The 19636-nt window shown below is 35.4% G+C and overlaps 2 protein-coding genes across 2 annotated transcripts in view; one reads left to right on the forward strand and one right to left on the reverse strand.

Annotated features, from left to right (window-relative positions):
- SLC6A14 (solute carrier family 6 member 14) overlaps positions 1–6909 on the forward strand; it is a 25426-nt gene extending 18517 nt beyond the window's left edge. The window contains exons 10-14 of the mRNA XM_008055678.1: positions 1482–1600; positions 2125–2224; positions 2508–2617; positions 5413–5580; positions 6596–6909. Coding sequence (XP_008053869.1) covers positions 1482–1600; positions 2125–2224; positions 2508–2617; positions 5413–5580; positions 6596–6742 — 644 coding nt within the window. The 3' untranslated portion in view covers positions 6743–6909. The remainder of the gene's footprint in view (positions 1–1481; positions 1601–2124; positions 2225–2507; positions 2618–5412; positions 5581–6595) is intronic.
- Positions 6910–9091: 2182 nt separating this feature from the next.
- On the reverse strand, positions 9092–10795 carry CT83 (cancer/testis antigen 83). The gene is made up of 2 exons (XM_008055680.1): positions 10721–10795; positions 9092–9397 (listed from the first exon to the last, which is right to left on the reverse strand). The coding sequence occupies exons 1-2, from the start codon at positions 10793–10795 to the stop codon at positions 9092–9094; spliced, it is 381 nt and encodes a 126-aa protein (XP_008053871.1).
- Positions 10796–19636: the final 8841 nt, after the last annotated feature.

Raw genomic sequence — 19636 nt, forward strand, 5'->3', positions numbered from 1 at the left:
TTTTTAATCCAGTCCTCTTTTGATGGGCAGCATGGTTGTTTCCAGGTTCTTGCTATTGTGAACAATGCTGCGATAAACATACGTGTGCTACAGAAAAATACAAAGTACTCATGTACCTGACATTCAAAAGCAGTAAACATTAATATTTTATACCTGCCTCAGATACTTTTTAGAAAATAAACTGTTACAGGTGAATTTGTAGTCCCCTGCTTTTCTCCCTAATGCAATCCACATTTCTTTTTTACTTGTTTTAATTTTTTTTTTTTGAGTTTGCATCTCTCTCTGTTGCCCAGGTTAGAGTGCGACGGCACACTCACGGCCACTGCAGCCTTGATCTGCTGGGCTCAGGCGATCCTTCTGCCTCAGCCTTCAAAGTAGCTGGGACCACAGGCGTGTACCACCACACCAGGCTAGTTTTTTTGATTTATGGTAGAGATGAGATCTCGCCAAGTTGCCCAGGTTTGTCTCAAACCCCTGGGCTCAGGCAATCCTCTTACCTTGACCTCCCAAAGTGCTGGAATTGTAGGCGTGAGCCACTGCGCCCGGCACGCATTTATTTTTTCTAGAAGCAACTGTCACCAGGACTGTGTATGTTATTTAGTCCATGTTTGTATATATTTTATATGTATTCATAAATAAAATGTAAACATATCACATATATATGCATTTTTATAGTATACATATTAACTCTGAAAGTTGTTTTTTTACATGCATTATGAATCCATGTTGATACACAGGTATAAAAATACAGTTAATTAACAATCTCTTTGTTGCTATAATGGTGGGCATTTGGGTTATTTACAATTTTTAAAAAACTACACATATGGCTACAATGACTATCCTTGTATATGTTCCTGTGTACACATAGAGATTTTACCTACTGTACATGACTAGAAATTCTGAAACAATTTTCGTCATCTCACTCTATGTAACATAAAATATTTTCATAGTTTACTTTGTTTATAAGATAAATTTCAGATTTTTCTGGTTGACTTTCAATGTCCTCAAAAATCTCAAACATATTTTTTAATTCTTTCATTCATAATATCCTTCTACTATTAGCTGGTTTTCTATTTAATTAACACATTTGTTTCTTTATACAGTTAAACTTAGAATCCTTTCTGTCTCCTTGCCACTTATTCAAATATTTGCCTTATTTTAAAGTCATACTAGAATTCTTCCTTTCCTATAAACTCTTTCAAACTACTTCAGCTTGCAGGGACCTGTTACCTCATAATTGGTATCAACGAAAAACCTGCTAAAACAGACTAAAAGCAACAAATAGAACTGCATTTGAAATTCATTAGAATCAACAAGTGACGACTGCAAAAGAAAGGACTTTGGATTTTTTAAAGCAAAGAGCAGGGCCCAGAGTATATTCTTCGCATATATTTGTCAATTTGATTAACAGAAGTTGAATTCTTTGATTAGCCATATTGGCAAATGTGTTGATGTATATGTCATTTTTTTCCCTTTTAAAGAAACAATTACAACAACAATTCAAGATTTATTTCCCAAAGTGATGAAGAAAATGAGGATTCCCATAACTTTAGGTTGCTGCTTGGTTTTGTTTCTCCTTGGTCTCGTCTGTGTGACTCAGGTATACTATAGCACTTTATTTTCTTAGAAAAAAATATTAGTTGGAACATAATTTATGATCAAAATAAGGAAATCAGGGCTTAAGAGGATGTTTAGTGACAAGTCCAAGTCTGACTTAGAGCAAGGTTTTCCAAGTTTCAGCCCAACTTTGCTAGTGTATATTGCAGAGGAGAAGGCCCAATAATGGAAAACTTCCCCAGTTATGATAAGATTATAGACTTCATAAATACATTGTAAGTTCCTTGGCAGCTACTACAAAATATACAGACACTGCATACCATTTTGATAATCAGCTTTTCTAAATGCTTAGATTTTTTTCCCCAATGACTCAAGATAGAATGAAAAGTTTCTGAAAAATTAAAACCATATTTGGGTTTACATTTGAAACATTCCTTTTCACATTTTAGCAGAAGTGAAACTAAGGAACATATATTAAGATCAAATTAATAGATTCAATTTGAACACATCATCAATAATGAAAATAATTAAAACATACTTAGAAGTTAATTAATTTTTTTTTGGTAGGCTGGAATTTACTGGGTTCATCTGATTGACCACTTCTGTGCTGGATGGGGCATTTTAATTGCAGCTATACTGGAAATAGTAGGAATCATCTGGATTTATGGTAAATAGTGACTATAAAATTACTTACAAATTTTATTGAAAGTTTTGTTTGATTCCCTTTCATTATGTTTACATACTTATACCATTAATAATTACACTATTATAATAGTAAAGTAGAACATATTGGGCAAAATATATATTATGTAGAAAATGTAGTTACGGGTGTCTGCTTCATTGTTGTAGTTTAGGAAAATGTTTAGACATTGAAAGGTATGTGGGGCCACAGTTGTTTTTGGAGGAAAATGTGGGCAAGAATTCAATGTATTCTATGATGTTTTATTTAGGAGGGAACAGATTTACTGAAGACATAGAAATGATGATTGGAGCAAAAAGTTGGATATTCTGGGTATGGTGGAAAGCTTGCTGGTTTTTTATTACCCCGATGCTTTTGATTGTAAGTAATAATAAACCCTGAATACATTTAAACATTTCTAACCTAAACTTAAAGACTAATTTACATTGGAGGCAAAAGTAAAGTCATCATTACTTCAAGAATGAATTATTTTCAAGTTTTGCAGTATTTATGGCTGGTACATATCAGTTGCCTAAATTAGAATGACTTTGCAGTATTATTTGACACCATGGGTTTAAACACTTACTGAGAAAATAAACAGGCTCCTATAGACATACAAGTTATCAATAATTTAAAAATTATCAATAGGATAAAAATAATCCATAGAATAAATTCATGAACTTGCTCATTTCCTTAAAAAAATATGTTGGGTCATCAATGCTCCTAATCTCTCTGCCAGGTATAGAAAATACAAAAATGTAGAAGGCCCAGATCCTGCCTTCAAGGAATTAAGTTTAAATATACTGATTGCTGAGAAACAACATTCAGATTTTAATGAATTTTTTTTCTCTTTATGGTGGATGTATTTAGTATGTAAAATTACCAAAATAAACTTACCTGTGTCAATAGAGGGAATGGTTTGTGTTAATAAATTGGTGCTGTTTAGGAGCTGAGAGAAAGCAAAAGATGTCTTACTGGAGAGACATTACATACATATAGACATGAAATCTTTAAAATAACAGATCAGGACAGTGAATAACTGAATGCCTAAATAAATACTTCAGTAGATGGGGAATGGCTATTGGCCAGGGATAATGGTGGGGATGGGGGAATGGCAAACTCCATAGATGTGTTTTGGTTTTCATTGCCTTCATGCTTCTAAGGTTTTCCTAGAAAAGACCATTAAGTAATTTGTTCCAGGATTTGCTTCACATCTGCAGTATTGTATTTACTTCACATCTGAAGTATTATATTTGCTTGTTTTGAGGGGATATTAAGTACTTTTTATTAAAAAAAATAAGTTATGAGATGAGTTTCAAATAGTGAGCAGGTTAGGATTAGCGGTGCCTTATTAAAATGAGTTTGAAAGTGCTGCTGAATATCATTTTCCTCATATGACAAATCTTTAAAAAAAAATCAACCCTTGTCAATTTAGAAGATCTAACTAGATTTCTTAACCTGCTAACTTTCACATATTACATGGGTTTGACACCTGAACTTAATTTAAAATGGAAAAGAATATTAGATGATATACATTGCCATCTATTTTGTCTAGTCACGCATATCAGACTCTACTATCACATATCCATTTTCTTGTCGTTATATACAATTATGGCAATTGTGAAATACACTTGAATTACTATAAATTAATGGAACTAATCTGTTTAATGTAAAAATTAAATTTGCATATCTATTCATAAAGTTTCTTACAATCTATTGTTTTCTCATTGATTTTAGTAGAACAAGGACAGCTACATTTAGGGAAAGTACTAGATGATTTGGGGGTTTTGGTTTGCTTTACAGACTTATAAATAATTGATTTTAATGATTCAACATTTCTAGTGGTTTTTTTGTTTTGTTTTGTTTTGTTTCGTTTTTGAGTTGGAGTCTCACTCTGTCGCCCAGACTGGAGTGCAGTGGCCGCTCCCGGCCACCGCAGCCTCACCTGCTGGGTTCCGGCGATCCTTCTGCCTCAGCCTTCCGAGTAACCAGAATTACAGGCACGCGCTACCACGCCCGGCTGACTTTTTGATTTATTGTGGAGATGAGGTCTCACTGCCCAGGTGGGTCTTGAACCTGTGGGTTCAGGTAATCCACTCACCTCAGCCTCCCAAAGGCGCAGGATTACAGGCTGAGCCACTGAGCCCGGCTTCTAGTGTTTTTTAAAAACTTTTTTCTAATCTGGCTTTAAAGTGTTTTCACCTTTAAGATTCAGATTTTTAGTATCTTACTAGTGTAAGTAAAAAAATTCATATTTCACTGTGTTAAACATACATATATTGAGACTGATTTCTTTTTTCCCCTCAGTAAGAGGCTAGAAGTGAATTGTGCTTTGGTAGATTTGCACGGGCAATGTGTGAATATGTGTAAATGCATGTGTGTTATTGAGGTGCAAAAGGGTGCTCTGTGCAGTGGAAAATAGAAACAATTGCTAAGCAAGGAGAAAACATGTCCACTAAAGTGTACTTCACATTGTCACTGAATTAATTGATATGCTGACTAGTTTATGACAAAATAAAACCATGCTATTATAAATGAAAGTTAAAAGCTCAATGACAAAAATTTTCAGATATAATTTTACTTTTAAGCTGATATATCATGATTAAGCATTTTATTGACATATATGTTGAACCTGTATTTGTATCACACATATATGAAGGTATTCATTTAAAAATATGCATTCAAGCCGGGCTCGGTGGCTCAGCCTGTAATCCCGCGCCTTTGGGAGGCTAAGGTGAGTGAATTGCCTGAGCCTGCTGGTTCGAGACCGGCCTGGGCAGCGAGACCTCATCTCTACAATAAATAAAAAAATCAACCGGGCGTGGTAGCGCATGCCTGTAGTTCCAGCTACTGGGAAGGCTAGGCAAAAGGATCACTGGAGCCCAGCAGGTTGAGGCTGCAGTGGCCAGGAGCAGCCACTGCACTCCAGTCTGGGTGACGGAGTGAGACTCCAACTCAAAAAAAAAAAATGCATTCAAAGTAAAAATAGAAGTTATTTAGTTTGGTTCATTTTATATTGTTATATTCTGACTTGTTACCTGATTATCTTAGTCACTTAAATGTATTTTCATTTTATTTATGTTTGATAAATAAATAAGAAACAGAATCAAATTGTTAATCAATAGAGCAATAAAGTTTAATCTTTGCCTTTGTCTTTTTATATTTTACTTTCACAGGCAATTTTTATCTGGTCACTGGTGCAATTTAGTAGACCTCAATATGCCAAAATTCCATACCCTGACTGGGGAGTTGCTCTAGGCTGGTGTATGATTATTTTCTGCATTATTTGGATTCCAATTATGGCTTTTATAAAAGTAATTCAGGCTAAAGGAAACATCATTCAAGTGAGTACATAAATTGAAATTTTCTACACTTATATAAAGTACTTATGATCAAAATGAAGATTTATTTACTCATATGGCAATGATATGAGATAAAATTAATCAGTTGTTTTTTACTATTTCTATACCTGATACCTTAATTTGTTACTAGTATATGACATTGTATTACATTCTCTACGTACTTGCTGCTGCCCTGTACTGTACTATAAGATCCATGTGGCAGAAATCTGGTCTTGTTGCTGTATCCTCAAGCCTTATTATAGTGTTTAGCACATAACAGCTATGATGTCTATATTTACACTGAGTTGTCCCTGAAGATGTCACAAAGCAAATGACCCTTTTGCTTTATCTCCATAATCACTACTTTCAAAACCTCATCTGGTTATAAGACACATCCTAATAGTGTGTTAAGATTGGAATAAGCTTGGTAAATTATCTTGAACCCAGTCTAGACCACAAGACATCCCTCTTGTTCATGGAGGCTAGGGGAATGGAGGTATGACATCTAACTAGGACAATGACAAGGCAGGTTCAGGAGTCCTAGATTTAAATAAATTGCAAAACCCATCCAAAAATGGATCCAAATCAATGGTTTGATTATGGAGCTTCCTTTCCTTGGTTCTTGAAATACATCCCAGTTTCACACACTGGTTTAGTTCTTCACCTCACCCTTATCCTGATGCTGGGATGGAAATGCCTGAAAATTCAGTGAAGGCACAGAGTAGTGATGCTGTTTCTCTAATGGGCTCATATACTTTTTGAACTCATTTACCCACTGGTTATTTTGGTTTAGTAATATAATTCTATTAACAATCAGTTAAATTTGATTATAATCTTTTCTTGGTAGACTGTGCATTAATAAAAATTTAGACTATCACTTTTTACTTTTCTATGATTCTTATTTTTTGTGAGCAAAGAAACCTCAAATTTAAAAATGAAATTATGTTTAACATTTGTTTGTTTACAGATTGCAGCACTTAAATTCGAAGACAAATATTTTTCTGTTTTTGCTTTTCAGCGCATTGTAAGCTGCTGTAGACCAGCTTCTAACTGGGGCCCATACCTGAAACAACATCGTGGGGAGCGATATAAAGGCATGGTAGATCCTGAAAAGGAGACTGACTACGAAATACCTACTGTTAGTGGCAGTGGAAAACCAGAATGAGATCTCATTTTTAAAAATATATGGTTGCATAATGTGATTTTTTTTAAAATAGGGGAACATTTTATTTATTTGTTTGGTCACATAGAAAAATGTACATACTATGTTCACAATAATGTAAGTTTTTTCCCATTTAAGCAGGAATGTAATATAAAATGTGAATTTATTAATGTTTAACAATGTGATTATTATACTTCTTTTTAGATTATCTATCTGTGTAACACACACATAACTGTCTCTATTTTATGATAACGTTTTTGTAAATATTACCATAATGTTTTTCTAATACATTGGAGGCTTTCTTGGAACTGATTACTTAAAATAGCAATATTTTCTATTACACAGTTTAAAAATATCATTAGCTTCTATTTTCTTAATACATAATCTTTCTTTTCCACAAAACTGGTGAAAAATAAATTAGTATTACAAACTGAAGGCCTCACTTAATTAGAAATGCCATAAATGTATGGAAAAATGGACTATGTATGTGAGGACTGCAGTTTAATACTATTGCACCTAATAAGTCTAAAGACATCATGCATTTGTTACCGCTTATGTTTTCTACATGGACTTAGTAGTTAATGTTCTTTAAAACAAGTGAAATACAACAGAAAAATAAGGATCCTATGGCCAGTAAGTGATAAATCTAGAAAATGGAGTTTTGAGTACTTCTTTTCCCATACAATATTTTTCTTCCTTAGGTTATTTGGAAGAAAACCATGACCCTCTTAATTTCTATTGTGTTTCACAAAATTAAGATTTGTTCATTCTACTCTCTGTAATCTATGTTTAATTTCAAATAGAATATGGACCAAATTGTTAATGAGAAAGTGGTTTCAATCAAATCTAGCATTGTATGATTGTGATATATGGCTAATAGATCAAGTACAGTGATTTTGTCTGAGGTTAATAAGTTAGTACTTTAAAACTTATTTTTATACTATTAGGAGATAAGCTTGTCAAACTTATCAAGAATGAGGGAAGCCAAATTAGAAAGTCCTATGCCCCAGTTTTCTTAAAAAAATAATGAAATATGTCATTAATAAGCTTATATACTCATTACATCATTGATAATCGGTTTAAGCATCACAGCCTATAATCATAAACACTGCTTACATATATAAAGAATTTATCAGCATTTCTTAAGGTTCTCAACCTAGGTTTAAGGGAATATATAAAACCAAAATTACATGGAACTTTTTTGTGTATGTGTACATGAATTTTTCTAGAAGAGAGTCTATAGTTTTCAAAAGAATATCAAAGAAACCTGTGACCCACTATTGCTGGCTTTTTGTGCTTGGCAACTGAGTAACAATAGAAGGAATAATTTCTCTTACACATTTAAAATTCCTTTTTCTCCTCCTTTTGATTGTAGATGAGAGGAGTACAGAATTAAGGCATTTCTTTAATTTATACTGGTAATTTATTTTGGGGGGAGAGGGAATGAAGGTAGGTAAATAGGTAGGCCTGTAATTAAACCACCTCAGTGAGTAATGTATTTATAGAACTTGTGTTTGATAATCTGAAGGTTTTCTTTGAGGGTAGGTCAAATGCTATTAGTGAACGTTAGGAGATTGTTAATTCCTTAATTATAGTAGATTTTATAAACTATTATTTGACTAGAGCTTAGAAATACTTCATTTTAATCCACATAATGTCACATGTATTCTACCGCTATATTTTGGTGCTATTTGAGGTGTGAATTTTTCACCAAACAGAAAAATGCATGCAATTTTCTATAGGTAACTCTTGCAATTCAGGGACGATTTAGGCATATTAAATGAAGGAATACCTAATTGGAGAGGGGTGAGGTGTGAAGGGAAAGATATTCTTTTTTAAAAGCTGACCATGAAGAGTAGTTAAGAGTGTGTGTCACCATCCACACAAATGTGTAAAGCACAGATCTTAACTGAGTGCTTGGCTTATTGTAGGGTGCTCAATGACAACTCATTATTACACCGATTCAACAAGGGCAAGAAACTATTCTGCAGAACGGAAAAGAGTTCCATCAAATTCTACTTTAATGCAAACTTGGAGACAACTGCAATATTGTAAACTGTTAGAGAAAATTGTTTTTCACCCTTGAGTGAAATTAAAATCACAATATCTTAACTATATTTTTGTTTTCTAGAGCTTATTTTAAAACACCAAACTTTTGAACTATCTCTTCCTTTCTTTATTGTGCTTCCTTTGTCAGTAAAATATATATTAGCAACATGTAATCAATTATTTAAATAAACTGTGAGTAAGCAAATTGATACACATCTGGATTTTTGTATCTGATTTGCCATCCCCTCCCCTTCTAAACAATAATTTGATAGAAACATATAATCAAATGAATTCAAAGTGTCTTTAATGGTTGCTTCCACTGTCCTTACGGCTGGTAAGATTTTCAGTGGATTTTCGGTTAACTAATGCACCTCTTATACCCTTGGTAACTAGGAAATGTTCCAGTTCAGTCAGCTTGTATTCCACGATTCTGAGGTTTACCAGTATGCGCTTCTGCATAGCTATTGAGTGTGGGATATTATTTCTTAAGATATCCCGAGAGAGGTTGTTGACTGAGAGAGTTTTATCAGCATTGTTCTTAGTTGATCCAGAAGAGGTTCTTACTAGGGCAAGAGAAGTTGAACTTGATGATATTTCACCGCTGTTTCTCTGTAGAGGAAGGAAATTATACATATGTAGTTTATTGAATTTTAGCAATTTGCAAATACACTTTGATCAGTCTTTGTTACCAAAATTAACTGATTTTCCCCCAAGAACTGCAGATTAGAAATGTTTGACTACATTGATTCAAAAATACATTCTTCACAAACGCACAGAAAAAAAAAAATCAGAGTATCCCCTAAGTGTCACATTCTTTCCTTACATTTCTTGGGCAGTCCAGTAGGTCTACATATGAACCCTGTCTTTGACCCGCTGACCCTTATCTAAAAGCACATAACTTGAAACTTTAACACAAGGAAATCTACAATTAGACCTGAATCATTTGTTTGTTTGTTTGTTTGTTTGTTTTTGAGTCGGAGTCTCACTCTGTCGCCCAGACTGGCGTGCAGTGGCCGCTCCCGGCCACCGCAGCCTCGGCCTGCTGGGCTCCGGCGATCCTTCCGCCTCAGTCTTCCAAGGAGCTGGAACTATAGGCGCGCGCTACCACGCCCGGCTCATTTTTTTTGATTTATTGTAGAGATGAGGTCTCGCCAACTTGCCCAGGCGGGTCTCGAACCCTCAGGCTCAGGCAATCCACTCACCTCAGCCTCCCAAGGCGCGGGATTACAGGCTGAGCCACTGAGCCGGTTCTGAATCATTTGTTAATGCCCAGAAGATTCCCATAAAGATGGCAGGAGAAACAAAAACACCCAGGGGATTGGGTAAAAGTGAGAGGAAAAAGAGAAGGCAATGATCCTTTTTTTGTTTTGTTTTTGAGTTGGAGTCTCACTCCATCATCGAGGCTGGAGTGCAGTGGCAAGCTCACTGCCACCACAGCCTCAACCTGCTGGGTTCAGGCGATCCTTCTGCCTCAGCCTTCCAAGTAGCCGGAACTACAGGTGCATGCTACTGCGCCCGGCTAATTTTTGATTTATTGTAGGGGCGAGATCTTGCCAAGTTGCCCAGGTGGCCTTGAACCCGCGGGCTTCCAAAGTGCTGAGCCACCGAGGCCGGCCCGTAATGTTCTTAAGTGGAAGGTGGTGGAGAATGGACATTTTCAGCTGCACTTTTCTCTCCACATGAATGAAAAGCTGACTATATCACTTAGTGACGGAGTTCTTTACAACAGATCACAAACTGTTTAATCACTGATCAAAATGCAGGAATGTGGTAGTAAGGAGTAAAAGTCTGGGGCTCTTTCGAGAAAGAGGAATGAGGTGATCTCACCTTAACTCTTATTTTACTGTTTTTCTACTCTTTTACAAGCATACTCCCCAATTCATATACTCATCTAGCTTCATCTAGTTACAATCTCTTACCATACACCATTACCTGAAAACGATTTTTCCAGAAGACAAACGTGAGGGCGAACAAAACGCCGCTCAATAGAAGTAAAAAGATGTTCATGGCTCCTCTAAGAGTCTCTTCTCTCTTCTCAGGAATAGAGCGCTCAGCTGGTGATGGGAAGCCGGGGCTCCTAGCCCCTATTCGGGAACCTTCGGGCCAGGAGGCTAGGCGTCCTCCGCTGCCTGGTGCAACTGAGACGCTCTCTGGCGTTCCTGCTGTATATACCGGAGAGGGCGTAGTACCGCACAAAGGGGCACGCACGCACGCAGCGGTGCTGCGCCACAATCTGATGACGTGAAATCCCCCTAACTAGGTGGCAGTTAGCAACGGCTCACATGAATAGAGTCAGGTCCTTATAGAGGAGAGTAAAAGACAATGAGGGAGTTTGGTATTTCTGGGAAGCTGAAACATGGTAAATGTACAGACTCCAAATGGATAGGTTAGAGTATTTAAAAAGTGTGTGTGTGTGTGTGTGTGTGTGTGTGTGTGTGTGTGTGTGTGTGTGTGTTTTGGCTGCAACCACACCATTTTTCATTTCACAAAGTTTCAGAAACAAGATAGTGTAAAAAGTAATCACTCACAAATTCTCTTTGCCAGAAACGATCTCCTCCACACTCCATTGCTATTTTAGGATTTACTATGATCCTAGTTGCACTGTAGTAATTTACATTTGTTTCCTTTTCCTGTTTAAAAGTAATTTGGGTGACTTTTTTCATATAATCCTCACAACAAATTTGTACTAAAGGTATTTTTAAGAAATTTATTTTAAAGATATGGGATATAATTAAGGATTAGGTACACAGTAAAGTTTGGGCCTGACTTTGATCTCCACTTCGCCTGGTTTGCTAAAGGTATTTTTAATATTGTGCCTACTTTTGGAAACGTGGAAACAGATTCAGGTGTTAAACTCATTTGAAACTAGTAGCAAAGCGGGACTTGCCGTTTGAGCCCTGAGATGAACTCCCTCATTCCTTCAACTCCACCCCCATTCTTACAACCCCACCTCCACTCTGATTTGTGAGCATAGAGTATTTAATATTTTCCAATCAAGAAATTGAACAGTGTGTTTGGATTTGTATTAATGGGAAGTAACAGATACAGGAATCATTGCAGTGGACAAGTTAGTAATGCTCAAGAATTCAGTTAAATGTAGAAGAGGAACTGAACCAAAGACCCAGTACTAAGAACAAGCCAAGATAATCTAAAGATGAGTGTTCAACTGCAATCCACTAACTCTGCTTGGAGAACAACTCTCATCTTCATATAGATAGGAAGGAGGGGAATTTTTAAAATTGACATCAGCTTTTATCTCTTGATGAAGAATATGAAGGGTGGGGTCACTGGGTCTGTGGACAGTGTGTGCTGAACTTCCAAAGAAAAGGCCAAACTGCTGGGAATTACATTTTAAAATTTTTTTACATTGTGCCATTCATAATTATGAGTACATAGCTTAAAGTTTTATTCATTCAACAAATACTTATTAAACACCCTTGTACTGTGTTGTATTTTGGGAATCTGATTATGAGCAAAAATAAAGTCTCTTTCTACCTAGAATGCTCACCCTTCTGTGGGAGATAGACATTAATCAAATACTCACAGAAATGAATATAAGTGTGCTGAGATAAATGATACCAAGAAGTACATGGTATCGTGGGAGCTCATAATAGGATATGGGATATAAAGGAGATAAAACTCCTGGCTTTATGGCTTATCTCAATTTTGGTAGATGGGAGATAGCCACACATTTGGTCTTGGACATGTTGGGTTTGAGGTGACTTTGAGATATGAAAGAATTTCTCTCTGGGTGATAAGTGAAAACATGAATTTGTGAATCATCTGCATATAAATGACAATTGAAGCTCTATATATGAAAGAAATCCCCTCAGTCAGTGTAGGAAGTAGAAACAGAAGAGAACTTAGAATAGACCCTTGCAGTATTTCAGTATTTAACGGCTGAGTAATAATACTCCTATTGGTATGTTATTGTGGTTGTTTTGACATCTACATTTTTTGTTTCATTGAATAAAATTGAGTGAAGCCCAGTAAACTTGTCTTTAGCAATAAGATTTTAACTTTTGATCTTACTAGTATCCAAGGGAAAACTTCAGAGATTTTAAAAAATATTCTCAAGCACAATGGAGTACTGTTTTTAACTATTAAAAATATTTTTATTGTGGTAAAATACACATAGCAAAATTTGTATTAATTTTAAATGTACAGTTTTGTGGCTGTAAGTACATTCACATGGTTATGCAACCATTACAGCTATTCACCTCCAGAACTTTTTCAATAAAAAAGTTTTCAACTGAAACTGTTTTGACAATAATTTCCCATTCTCCCCTCTTCTTAGTTTTGGAGCGCCACCATTCTACTTTCTGTCTCTATTTGACTACATTAGGTACCTCACAGAAGTGGAGGTGCATAATATTTGTCTTGCTCTGAATTGTTTATTACTCTTAGCATAATATATGTAAGGTACATCCATGTTGTAGCATGTGTCAGAATTTTTCCTTTTTAAGGTCAAATAGTATTCCACTACATGTATATATCATGTTTTGTTTATCTATTCATCTATAGATAAACACTTGGATGGACACTTGTGTTGCTTCCACATTTTAGCTATAGTGAATAACGCTGCTTTGAACATGGGTGCACAAACCTCTCTTCAAGACCCTGGTTTCAATTCTTTTGGGTATATATCCAGAAGTGGAATTGCTGGATAATGATTCAGAATAGAAAGTCTATTTTTAATTTGTTGAGAAACTTCATACTATATTCCATAGCAGCTGCACCATTTTTATTACCAGAAACAGTGCATAAGCTTTCCAGGTGCTCTACATCCTCCTCAATGCTTGTTATGTTCTATTTCCTGTGTTTATATAGTAGCCATTCTAATGGTTATGAAAGGGTGTCTCCTTATGGCTTTGACTTTGTATTTCCTTCATGACTAGCGATGTTGAGTGTCTTAATATGCTTATGGGTCATTATGTTTTTTGAGTTGGGGTCTCACTCTGTCGCCCAGACTGGAGTGCAGTGGCCGCTCCCGGCCACCGCAGCCTTGACCTGCTGGGCTCCAGCGATCCTTCTGCCTCAGCCTTCCAGGTAACTGGAACTACAGGCGTGCACTACCACGCCCGGCTGATTTTTTGATTTATTGTAGAGATGAGGTCTCTCCAAGTTGCCCAGGCAGGTCTCAAACCCACGGGCTCAGGCAATCCACTCACCTCAGCCTCCCAAAGGCGCGGGATTACAGGCTGAGCCACCGAGCCCGGCTTATGGGTCATTTTTATATCTTCTTTGGAGATATCTCTATTCAAATCCTTTGTTCATTTTTTATTGTTTTTTTTGGTCATTGTTGAGTTGAAGTTCTTCACATACTCTAGATGTCTATCTCTTATTAGATATATGATTTTCTCCCTCTCCATGGGTTGCTTTTTCACTCTCTTGATGGTGCAAAACATTTTTAATTTTGAAGAAGTCCAATTTGTTTTTCTTTTGTTATTTTCACTTTGGGTGTCATATCTAAGAACTTACTGCCACATGCAATATCATTTCGATTTCCCCAATGTTACTTCTAAGAGTTGTATTGTTTTACTTCTTAAATTTAGGTGTTTAACCACCTTTGAGTTAATTTTTGCACGTAGTGTAAGGAGTCCAACTTCATTCTTTAGCACACGGACATCGAATTTTCTCAGCACTATTTGTTGAAAAAACTATCATGCCCTCAAATGGTCTTGGTATCCTTGCTGAAAATCCATATAATGAAGGATTTATTTCTGGGCTCTCTAGTCTGTTCCATTGACCCATATGTCTGTGTTTATGTGAGTACCACATTGTTTTGATTACTATAGCTTTGTAGTAATTTTTTTTGTTTATTTTTATTGTTATTATTTTTAGTCAAGGTCTCACTCTGTCACCCAGGCTGGAATGCCGTGGCTCAATCACGGCTCACTGCAGCCTCGACCTCTTGGGCTCAGGCAATGCTCCTGCCTCAGCCTCCCAGAGTGTTGGGATTATAGGCGTGAGCCACTGCTCCTGGCTTGTAGTAAGTTTTGAAATCATGAAATGTTAGTCCTCCAGCTTTTGTTCTTATTTCTCAAGATAGTTTTGGGTACTTGGTGTTTTTTGAGATTCTGAATGAGTGTTAGAATGGATTTCTCTATTTCTCAAAGAATGTCTTTGGAATTTTGATAGGGTTTGCATTGACTTTGTAGATCATTTTGGGTAGTATTGACATATTATTGTCTTACAATCTAAAAATTTGATATGTCTTTTCATTTATTTGTATCTTTAAATTCTTAAGCACCATCTTGTAGTTTTTAGCATACAAACAAGTTTTTTCCTTTTTTGGTTATGTTTATTTCTAAGTATTTTATTATTTTTGATATTATTGTAAATAGACTTGTTTCTGAGTTTTCTTTTCAGATTTCATTGTTAGTTTACAGAAATGCAAGTTATTTTTGAGTGTGAATTTTGCATTCTGCAACTTTGCTGGATCATTTATTAGTTTTCTAATAGGGTGTGTGTGTGTGTGTGTGTGTGTGTGTGTGTGTGTGTGTGTGTGTGTAATACTTAGGATTTACTAGATATAAAATCATGTCCTTCTACACAGAAGTAATTTTACTTCCTTTCTTATTTGGAGACCTTTTCTTTCTTTTTTTTTGAGACCTTTTATTTCTTTTTTTTTTTTTTTGCCTTATTGCTCTGGCTGGGGCTTTTAGCACCATGTTAAATAGAAGTGTCAAATGGGCATCTTTGCCTTGTTTCACATCTTAGAAGAAAAGTATTCAGCCTTTTGCCATGGAGTATTCTGTAAGCTGCGGGTTTTTCACATATGGATATATATTTATTATGTGGATGTGTGTTTCTTTAATTTCTAGTTTGTTGAATATTTTAAAAATGAAGGCTGTTGAATTTTGTCAAATGCTTTTTCTGCACCAGTTGAGTTGATCATGTGCTTTTTTTCTTTTCCTTTTATTTATTTATTTATATATATATTTTTTGAGTTGGAGTCTCACTCTGTTGCCCAGACTGGAGTGCAGTGACTACTCCCGGCCACCGCAGCCTCGATCTGCTGGGCTCCAGCGATCTTTCCGCCTCAGCATCCGAGTAGCTGGAATTACAGGCATGCGCTACCATACCTGGCTGATTTTTTGATTTATTGTAGAGATGAGGTCTCGCTGCCCAAGCGGGTCTCGAACCCGCGGGCTCAGGCAATCCACTCACCTCAGCCTTCCAAAGGCGCAGGATTACAGGCTGAGCCACCGAGCCCGGCTTCTTTTCCTTTTATTAATGTGAAGTATTACGCTGATTTATTTTTATACATCAAACTATCCTTTCATTCCAACAGTATATCCTCTTTGGTCATGGATATGCTTAGTCATGGATTTGCATGTTAATATGTTGTTGAATTCAGTTTGCTAGCATCATATATATATATATGTATATATATACACACATATACACATACACACATACATAAAGAGTGGCAAAAACATATACACATTTTAAAAGATGTTATCTATGTTTTACTTTTTTGAAGTTGAATTGAATTACAGTAGCAATGTGTAATATGGCGTTCACTCAAAAGATGGTGTTAATCAAATGAACGACTGTCAAAGAAAATGGTGAAGGCACGGTTGTCATTTGAGAAGTGCAAGTCCATTTTGAAATGGTATTCGAAATTTGAAAATGTTGTGGAAGTCCAATGACAATGGGGGCATGATTATGCCATAGGACCTCCAACATACCTAACAATTTCATATATTCGTGATGAGTTTGAGACGCACGGTACTGTGTGTGATATGCACAAGGGAAGATCCAGGAGGCATCGCACAGCAAATCTTGCAGTAGGTTGCCATAATCAGAAGTGTCTGAGTGCTGATGTTAACCACTTTGAGCACCTTTACAAGAGGTGTAATTGCAGAAGTGAAACATGACTTGTATTTGCCTTTTGTGATTGGTATATACTGAGTATTACAATTCTAACAGTTTTTTTCTAGATATGTGCACACATGTTTTTGGCACCTTTTGTATATATACTATTTTTAGAGTAGCTATAGATTCTCAGGAAAATTGAGCAGCAGGTACAGATATTTCCCATATGCCTCCTGCGCCCCACATGCATAGTTTCCCCCCATTATCAATACCCAACCACCAGAGTGGTACATTTGTATCTCTTTGTTGGTCTTAATTTGTTTATATATCTTTTTTAAAAATTTCCTTTCATTATTGGTCTATGTTTTCCTTTAGCTTTCTGAGTACATTTAAGACAGTTTTTTAAAAAAACTGTTTAGTAAACTCAATACATGTGTCTATTCAGGGATGGTTTCTGTAGATTTAGCCATGTTTCCCTGCATGTCTTTATATCCTTTGTTAAAAACTGGGCATTTGAAAAACAGACATCTTTTCCAGTCTTTTCAGACTCATGTGGAAGATCTTCATTGATTAGGGGGACTCTGAGCATTGACATCAATTCAGAATGAAGGCTAAGATCTCAGTCTTTTCTGGACATGTGCCCTGTCTAGGCCTCTGTGTGTATTTTTGTTTTAAACTTTCTTCTTCAATTTCCTCTGGCTGCTTTTATATATATTTCCCAAAGTGTTTCACACTAGCTCCTTAGGAGTTTTAGATGTTCTATTGTATTCTACACGTAATCTTTTGCCACCAGGCATCTATAGTTCTGCAGTCTCCCTGCAGTTTTCATTTGCTGTGGTACCTACCATTGCCTTTCATAGCTTCCAGACTAAGATCCAAAGTATGCTACTGTTCCTCATCTGAGCTCCAAGTCAGGCAAGACAGAAACCAGTCACTCAGACAGCCCACAGATGAGTCACAACTTTTCAAATAATTCCCATTCTGCTTCTTTTGCCCAATAGTAGGAACTGAAAATTGGGCTGCTTCCTCTGTTATAACCTCACCCCACCAGGGAGTGGGTAGGGAAAAGGTGAGTAAAAATAGCACAAAATTTCTTATTGTTTTTATTGTGACTTTTTCTTTGATTGGGAGGCTGCTTGGCGGCTATAGATCTTTGACCGGTTTATAGAGCTTCTGTAAATTTATTTTTCTTAGTCTTTGATTGTTTATTAGATATTTCCATGGGATTATGAGGGCCTGGCACTTTCTAGTCAACCATCTTGTTGTCATCACCCACTAACCATTGGTTTTTAAAAGCATAACAACTGGTGAAAATAGTTGAAAGTATAGAATCTTCCAACCTTTCATATACTAAAAAAATAATAATAAATGTATGTCACTTGTATCATTAACTTTTAATTTTGTTACCTTCTGTTAAATAAATGCCATATTTTTATTTCTATATTTTTAAACCATTTTTATCAATAATTTGAAAACTTCCTGCTTTGTTGCCGTACTTCAAGGAATAATACATATTTTTTAAAGGGTGTGGTCTTGGATTTTCCATTGTTTCAACTTACTGTTTAACCAGCTGTTGTTACTCTTTTGTATGTATGTGTCAACCTGGGGTTTTCTACCTCTATGTCATCTCTCAAATTTATAGAGGAAGTATAGCTAGCTTTTATTGTAATATATCTATTACATTCTAGTTATATAACTATAGCTGTATATGTTATAACTATGTATATAACGATATATATCCCTAGTTATGTATGGCTAACTCTTGCCCACTTTTTCTCTTCTTTTTCTTTTTTTCTCTTTTGGTAAGTGGTAAAGTGTAATTGATCAACAATAGTTTTACCAGTATGTGAACACTCTAGAAATATTTCTTCCAGATAAAAAGTCAAAGATTTTTAAATGAAAAATAAATTACTGGTTTCATTAATATGCTAAATTCAATACAGCATATACATTGTTTTATTTCATATACCTACAAAATTAATTATATTTCAAAAATAACATTGAAAGTTTCACATTATCGTATATTATATATCATTTATATATGTCTGGACACATACATACTGTATAAAGATATATTAAGGTTAGAAATAAAGAAGACTTATGAATGTTTCATTGGAAATTGTTATATGTATAGTGTACAAAAAATAAAATCAGAATTTTGGGTTTTTTTTAGTCGGTCTTATTTTGTACACAAAAATTGGTTACTTTTTACTCTATTTCTAGAATACACTTGAATCATATTTTACAAATTTTCTTATTTTTGGGAAAATAATTTCTAATAATATTTGTTGTTCATTGTGATTTTGAAATAGTGGCTGTGAATATTTAAAGATTGATGCATATTTCTTATAAGTAGGAATGGGCTTATTCATTTGTAAACCGATGTTTCAACTCTCTCTGCTGTATTATTATGAGCCATAAATTTATTCCATTTAATGGGTATTTTTCTATATGTCTTTATTACTTTTTTCCTTTGTTAAGGATTTTATTTATTGTCAAAGCACAAAAGAGAAATCCAGTTTTTCCACCAAAATTTTTGATTTGTGCAACAAAATCATGTTCTGACAAATTTGTTATCTTGAAAACAACTGTGATATAAAGGAAAATTTGCATCTGGCTGGTAGTGCATTTTCCCATTTATATATGCAGGGAAAGTATTACCTTGTGGCAATCAATGGAGGTTGGCACTGTCATAAAAACAGACACACAGAACAATAAAACAAAATTGAGAGACCAAAAATAAATTCATGCATATACAGTCAACTAATCTTTGACAAGGATAACAGGAATACAGAGTAAGGAAATGATTGTCTCTTCAATAAATATTGTTGGTAAAACTGGATAGTCACATACAAAAGTGAAAACTAGACCTTTGTCTTATGCCATATATAAAAATTAACTTAAAATAGATTTATTAAAGATCTAAACCCACAAAACTCCTAGAAGAAATCACAGAGAAAAAGCTCCTTGATATTGGTCTTGGAAATTATTATTTAAGTATGACACCAAAAACACAGGCAACGA

The sequence above is a fragment of the Carlito syrichta genome, unplaced genomic scaffold (assembly GCF_000164805.1).
Source record: "Carlito syrichta isolate Samal-C Ts95f unplaced genomic scaffold, Tarsius_syrichta-2.0.1 Scaffold301922, whole genome shotgun sequence".
Taxonomy (NCBI): Eukaryota; Metazoa; Chordata; class Mammalia; order Primates; family Tarsiidae; genus Carlito; species Carlito syrichta.

Bases quoted from the DNA above. Each gene is read 5' to 3' on its own strand.
- CT83 (XM_008055680.1), bottom strand. From the start codon at position 10,795: ATGAACATCTTTTTACTTCTATTGAGCGGCGTTTTGTTCGCCCTCACG. The intron at 9,398-10,720 runs GTAATGGTGTAT...CTTCCTCTACAG, and splicing joins TCTGGAAAAATCGTTTTCAG to AGAAACAGCGGTGAAATATC.